General features: G+C 37.0%; 1 protein-coding gene across 1 annotated transcript; it reads left to right on the forward strand.

The window, feature by feature from the left end:
• Positions 7–655, forward strand: LOC105168294 (cyclin-dependent protein kinase inhibitor SMR6-like). Its single transcript, XM_011088317.2, has one exon. It carries the CDS (start codon positions 106–108, stop codon positions 418–420), a length of 315 nt encoding a protein of 104 aa, XP_011086619.1. The 5' UTR covers positions 7–105; the 3' UTR covers positions 421–655.

Raw genomic sequence — 7665 nt, forward strand, 5'->3', positions numbered from 1 at the left:
ATCATAAAAGAAGAGGAAAAACAAGAAAAAAAGAAATAAAAGACATCTTTTTCCCGTTCTTGCACATAGTATTTATAGGACGCCTCGAAAATCTTGGTCCTGAAAATGGGTGCTTCTGAAAAACATCATCAAATGGATGCAACTGCTGCGGATTCTGAACAATGGGTTATTGCTGGAATTGCACTGAGAGCTCCAATGAAGCCGATTTTCACCAAGTCAGTGGACAAAAGGGGCGCTGAAGATGAGCTTTCAACGACTCCGACTTCAGCGGAATCAAGAATTCCGAGAGGCCTGCCGTGTCCGCCGGCCCCGAAGAAGCGAAAACCGGCTTCTTCAAGACGCCATTGCTTCGAAGTGAGAGAGTTCTTCAATCACCCTGACTTGGAAACGATCTTCATACGCCGGTTTGAGGGGGCCTGAATTGTAGAATTCCTCCATAGAATTGCTTGGACTTCATTAAAAACCCCAAGTTTTAGGTTTTTACCTTTCTTTTTTCGAATTTACGGCTCGTAGGTTTCGTGATCTTTCTACTGTATTCTTCAGTAACAGTTTAGTTCAGGATTCTGATGTACATGGATGGCCGCCTAATGTTGGTTCTCTTCTCTATATGACAATGCTATGGCAATTTGATGAGTATTTTGGTTGTGCTTTCATTCATATGAGCTTCTCTTGTCTTTACATGCATTAATTTTTCGGATAATTATATTTGCACTCCTAATTTATGATTTATTTATACAAATATCTCATATTTATTGTATAATTATAGAAATCATCATTGATGGTAAAATTAAGGGTAATTTGCATAATGATATTAATATTTTTGGGATTTATGTGTAATTTTTCAAAAAATAAAAGTGATGTAAATGAAGTTGATATTTTTAGGTATATATGTAATTTTTTTAAAAAAAAGAGTAATTTATGTAAATAATCATAAATTACGTCTGTTGATGTATTCATTCCTTAATTCTATGATTTTAATTGGGGGGGTGGGGGGGGGGGGGTTGTTTAAGCTATGAAATGTAACCTAAGTTTTGATTCCAACTTACTATAGTATGATGCCTTTTCAAATGGAAAAGATGGTAAATTTTGGAACATGTTGGCGTAGAAAGAGGCAATAGTAAAGAATTAGTGGCAATTATTTTGTCTTATATCCAAGCAAAATTGAAGGAAAGGTTTCAAAATTCAAAAAGTTGTTGATCATATGTATACATTTGAAAAGATATTACATACGTCAAATGTAGAAATAATAATAACTGCTTGTGCAAGTCTTGTTATTTATTTGTACGAATTTTTTATACTATTTGATTTTTTTAATTTTTAATTAAAATCATGTCACGATAAATACATGCACATATTGTCTAATTTATACTGGGCTCCTTGTTGTTTACCGGGAGACGAACATATTATTATTTTTAAATTATTATCTATATCAATTAGACATTGATGGGATCGAGTTTGAATGAGTTTTAATTAAATCAAATACTAGTCAAATTCAAAAAGTTTCACATCTTAGCAGATCTTTTATTAATCTTTCACCAATCAAAATGAGCTCAAGCGAAATTTGAAAATTTATCAAACTAAAAAAACTTATTTATATTTGTTTTATTAATTTTTAACAATAGACTCGAACTGAAACGAGATTTTATTAATTAATTTCTATCCGGACAGAGTAATTTGATGATTTCTCAGTCTTAATTATCCATTAAAAAGAAAAGGAGAAAGGAATCTAGTGGGCTGCTGATGAATTAAAGAAGTTGCTAAACAAGAGAAAAAGGTTAAAAAGGGTGGAAATCTTTTATCTGCAGGTATAGATTAAAGCTGATTTGAGTGTGACAAATCCCTCATAAGCCTCTCAAAAGCCGTATTACTTAAATATTCTCTTTTTATCATCTTCTTCCCTTTTACACTTTGATAATATTGTCCCACCAATTAAAAGCAAACTTATTTTGTTTAGTGCTTAGGCAAAAGACAAAACACCCAAGTCATGATAGATTGCAAAGGATTAGAATCCTATGCTTGTTCATATATTGCACTAGGTAGTTAGCTTTATATATATACACTTTTTATACGTAAAATTAAATATTATGGCTAATACTAGTTAGTTAATTACGATTGTACAATGATTATTAATTGTTATTTTTGTCAGCGAAAAATTAACTAGTAATAATAGCTAAAAATAATGGTACATATTTTTTACTATAGGTAAAAAAGTGATGATTGTTTACTAGTCGTATGGTCAAAACTTAATGTTTCAAATTAATTGTTGAGAATGCAGCAGTTGTTATGTGGGATCTAGGTTGAAGGGCAGCAACAGTAACAGAAAAGTAACAGCTGACAAAGGCGATGCGAGGAGGAGGACTTGTCCTTTGAAGAAATACGTTTTTTTCCTTTGTAAATACGATTGTATAAGTATGATGATGTGTGTGCCATGTGTGGCTGACGTGTCTAAGTCAGTTGTGAGATGGTTAGTCAGTTAGGAGCTATTTCTTTTGGCGCCTTTCTCCTTCTTCTTCTGAATTTAAGCAAAGGCTTTGTATATATTTTTGTAACTGAGAACTTTCACCCTTGACTAATGAAAGATACCACACAATTCTCCATTGCCTCAATTGATGAAAGCTGTGCTAATCTCCTTTTCAATATGGTATTAGAACCTTTCTTGTGAAGGTCTCTGCATACTTCGTCCCCTTACAACACAGATTACACAATAATCTAAAATAGCGAGTGATGAATCTGGAAATACAGGGAGAAAAGCTACGGCAATGCAGGTTGCGCCAAATCAGGAACATATGCAGCTGCAATCCTAGATTGATCATGGTTTCAGCATTATTGACAGGGACCAATTACCCTGCTTGGACTAGAGCTGTGAAAATTAAACTGGATTTTAGTCATGCCTAATGAAAATGGTGGGGATTTTAAGAAATGGAATCGTATTGATTCCATGGTAACTACTTGGATATTGAACTGTATGTCCAAGTAGTTGGTTGAATCTTTCATGTATGTTGGTTCCTCGCGCGATTTGTGGTTAAGTTAGAAGCTCGATTTGGAGCAATGGCCCTATAATTCTATGTGGTCGCCGCGACCTTGCTGTACTGTCTCCCTCGCTATGCGAATAGCCTCCACGGTTGAATTGCACGCCAAAATGATGAATGTAATCTGTCCATAATCCAATCCCGTCAACTTCGGAACCCATATCCAGACTTCAACGTGGTGCTAATGAAATACCACGCGCTAATCGTGGACCACCATCCCTACGAGCTACCTGTTAAACTATATCCCAATTGGCAATATGGGTATGAGTTTGGATCGTTGGTGCAGTGAACCCCTAGATGATAATGGGGGCTTCTTTGTCGCCTCTCATAAAACTATGCAGCCCCTCCGTCAATGTGGAACTCTGCTGGACTAAGCGACAGTTTAATTGGGCCCCATATCTCGAGCATGCTGGGGTAATTGGGCCCACAGCTATTGAACAATATGATGACCATTATCCAACCAATCCACATTCCAAACCCATCCCACATTTGCCATCATGACTAGATGGGTATGTATTATAGATCATTCTGAAATAGAGAATTACCCATCTCAATTGGAAGATATGTACAACTCCCTAGAGACATTCACAGGAATTTTATATCCACAATTTTCAAATAGAATCCACATACACAATAGGAACATAAACAAATGCATCCAAGTCCGTAAGAATACCTTGCCCAAGTGGTTGTTGTAATGAAAAGCTTCAAAAAGTATGATTGGTAGACAATAGTTCTAGAAAGAAGAATATCTTTGAAATATACCTTATATATGAATTTTATAGTAAATATTGCAATTCAAACAACTATTCTGATGGGCACATTCTAATTCCCCACCACTATCAACACACACACATTGATAAAAATGAAAGGGGAAGGGGGGGGGGGCTAATAACACACACACACACACACAGAGAAAAAAAATGAATATGTAAGTAGAACTTATTACTATTGTAACTTGAATAACATACAATGTTGCAACAACAAATTGAATCTTCTAGACTCCTAAATCGTAGATGAGGTATAACGAAGAATCAATCTATAAAATCTAAACAAAATGCATAGTGAATTCCTACTAGAACTGAATTAACAATAAAAAATAAAAAACACACAGCTAATCACAGAAACCAACGAGCCTCACAGTACACACTATCCGATGATTATGCAAATCCAAGAATATAGAACTAACAAGTCGAAGTAATTCATTATGTCCAACAAACGTCAACAGGAAACAAAATCAAATTAAACATTTTTCATCTTAAAAATTTGAAGAATACAACATTCAAGATCACGATTTGTGAGCGAAAGTAAGATACATGCCTTAATAACAAAAAAATAGTAAAGCCAAATGTTAGATAGATGAGAGAACTCGACCAACAATGAAAGCCTCTAATCAACTAGTGTGTAAACAACTGCAATGCACTACTTTACTTCTGGCGGTATAAGCTCAACAGACTACTCTTACAATGTTTACCAATAAGCGAAGAATGAAAGTGCAAATTTCAGATAGAGTTGTAACATATTATATAGAAGGAGGAGGACAGTACACTTCACGAGTGAAATAGTAATTTTTTTCAAAATATCAACATCCAAGTGAGACTCAGTAAAGCAGAAAAAGTAAATTCATATCCGACAAACATCTCAGAAGAGTACAAATCATACGTAAATTTACTGAAAAAGTTATTCAATACCAGAAAGCGCCACATCATTGGCAGCAATTATTGATGGCGAAACAGTAGCCATCAATAATTGAATCAAACTTCAATTCTAAAAAATTACATAAAAAGTGAGGAAAAATTAGCAAAATGCAAGTATAATTGTGCTACCTTTTGAGATCATTGCCAAATCGTAATCAAACACATTAGCCGTTGGGTGGAGGAGCACCAGTCGCCATTCTATGAGAAACAATCGAAACAAAACCACTTCTTAATCAAATCGGCCGAGTTGACTCGAAACTTGCCGACGGGACAAAAAAGAAGAATGGATTCTTAAGAACTCTACCCATACCGTAGATGAAAATGGATGGGTGAGGGTCTATTGGACTTGTCGGACGATAAGTAAACTATTGGTGGTAAATCGACGGCGGTCGGTATTCAGATGGCGTTGAATTGAAGCTGAAATTGCGCGGAGGAGATTTTAAGGGCTTCTAGCAATGTTGATAAAAATGGAATTCAATCGGATCCAAATGTTCACTATGTTGAGAGGAGTCGAACGGTATAGGTCCCGATCGGTGGGTCATCGAAATTGTATCAAGTGTCTATAAACAAGTGTCTATAAACATTTTCCAGAATGTCTATAAACTCATTCTTACCTAATTCAATAAATGTGTCAAGTGTATTCGTACAGACAATGGTGCTGACTTTCTTAGTGAACATTTCCAATCTTTCTTTCATAACTCTGGGATTATACACAAAAGGAGCTATGCCTACACCCCACAACAAAATGAAGTTGTGGAGTGCAAGAATAGGTCCATTCTTGATATTGCTAGATCGATTAAGCTTCAATCTTCTTTCCCTCGATATTTTTGGGTGATGTTATTCTATCTGCCGCATACCTTCTCAATCGATGCCCTATTACTATCTTGTATTAAATCTTATATAATAAAGCTCCATCCTACACTCATCTATGAACTATTGGTTGTCTATGTTATGCAGTCAGCCCTGATCCTCAACAGTCCAAATTTGATAAATGAGGATCAAAACGTGTTCTCATTGGCTATCCTACTGGGCAAAAGGCTTATAAATTGTTTGATCTTGACTCCAACCTTACGTTCATTTCTAGAGATGTCCAATTTCATGAGAATTTCTTCCCTTTGCTCGTGATCAACCTCCAGCACCCATTTGTCCAATGCCTACTATCCTGTTAACTGCTGATATTGATGTTTTTGCTTCCTCTTTGTCTTCTTTAGATAGTCTAGCCGCTAAGCTCAGTCCCCCTTTACCCGGTACTGATCCTATTAGGAATGCTGAATTCTGTCTTCCTCTACGCCAGTCTCAGTGACACACACTAAGCCTTCTTGGCTCATAGATTTTGTTTTTCACTTGACTGATCATTCTACTTCACCTACTCTCGCCAACTTTAGCCCTGCATATTTGGGGTTTGTGACTTCACTATCTCTTTTGCAGGAACCAAGATCTTGTAAGCAGGCTTCATCTAGTCCTCAATGGGTGGAGACCATGAATCAAAAGTTGCAAGCTCTTGAATGCAATCAGACTTGGGCTGTTGTCCCGCTGCATTCTAGAAAATGTGCCATTGGTTGTAAGTAGGTATATAAAATCAAGCTGAAGGATGATGGATCGGTGGAACGGTACAAGGAGCTATTAGTGGCTAAAGGGTACACGCAGGTGGAAGGGGTGGATTATAATGAATGTTTTCTCCTGTTGCGAAAGCTATCATAGTGCGCTTGTTCTTAGCCATTGCAATGGTTTTTAAATGGCCTATTCATTAAATTGATATTAACAACACATTACTTAATGGGTATCTTGAGGAAGAGATGTTTATGTTTGCTCTAGAGGTTTATGTTGTTGCTCCTGGACTTGTCTGCAAACTCAATAGTTCACTATATGGTTTGCAATAGGCCTCGCGTCAATAGAATCAAGAATTTACACGTAGTTTGGCTTCTTATGGTTTTAAACAATCTGAACATGATCACTATCTTTTCTTCAAGCGGATGGATTTGGGCTTCATTTGTCTCTTAGCGTATGTTTATGACGTCCTCATCATGGCACCTATGGAGGCCTTGATCTTGCATGTGAAAGCTTATCTTGATAACCTTTTCACTATCAATGATTTGGGTTGTGCTTGTTATTTTTTGGGATTATAGATTGCTCGTTCTGCCCTTGGCACTTCACCCACTCAGACTAAATATACCATGGATATCATCACTGACTGTAGGTCACTTCAAGCAAAATTATTGCTACCCCTCTACCGCTGGGACTGAAACTCCAGTCCAGTTATGATGCTAAGCTTGCTGATCTTGAACCTTATTATCACGTAGTGGGTCGCCTATTGTGTCTTAGTTTTACACTTCCTGATATCTCCCATGGTGTACAACAATTAAGCCAGTTTATGTAACATCCCTGTCAAGCACATTGGATGCCGCACTTCATATGGTGCGATAAGGGCTCTTCTATGAAGGGTCTTTTCTTCCCTTCTTCTAACTCACTCCAGATCCACGCTTTCTGTGATGCAGACTGGGGGTCTTGCCTTGATTCTAGGCGTTCTTTCACTGGGGGTTGTGTTTTCCTTAGGGATGCTTTGATTTCTTGGAAGACCAAGAAACAGTGCACAGTGTTGCGCTCTTCAGCTAAGGTTGAGTACCATGGTATGACCGCTACTGTCTGCAAATTGAAATGGATTTCATATCTTCTTCGTGATTTTGGTGTTTCTCCTATGGTTCCTGTCCCTTTGCATTGTGATAATCAGGTTGCATTAATATAATGGCTATCCTGTTTTTCACGAGTGGACGAAGCATTTGGACATTGATTGTCACATTGTACGTAATTGCTATAAAGATGGCTTCATTGTTCCTGAGTTTGCTCGCAGCAAGGATCAGCTTGCTGACTTGTTCTCGAAAACTCTTTCCAGTGCTGTTTTTTCTGCTTTAGTGCCAAAATTGGGCTTGCTTGCTGGTTCTCCA

The sequence above is a fragment of the Sesamum indicum genome, linkage group LG8 (assembly GCF_000512975.1).
Source record: "Sesamum indicum cultivar Zhongzhi No. 13 linkage group LG8, S_indicum_v1.0, whole genome shotgun sequence".
Taxonomy (NCBI): Eukaryota; Viridiplantae; Streptophyta; class Magnoliopsida; order Lamiales; family Pedaliaceae; genus Sesamum; species Sesamum indicum.

What these genes read in the sequence shown, in the direction of transcription:
- LOC105168294 (XM_011088317.2), top strand. Translation starts at nt 106, where the DNA reads ATGGGTGCTTCTGAAAAACATCATCAAATGGATGCAACTGCTGCGGAT.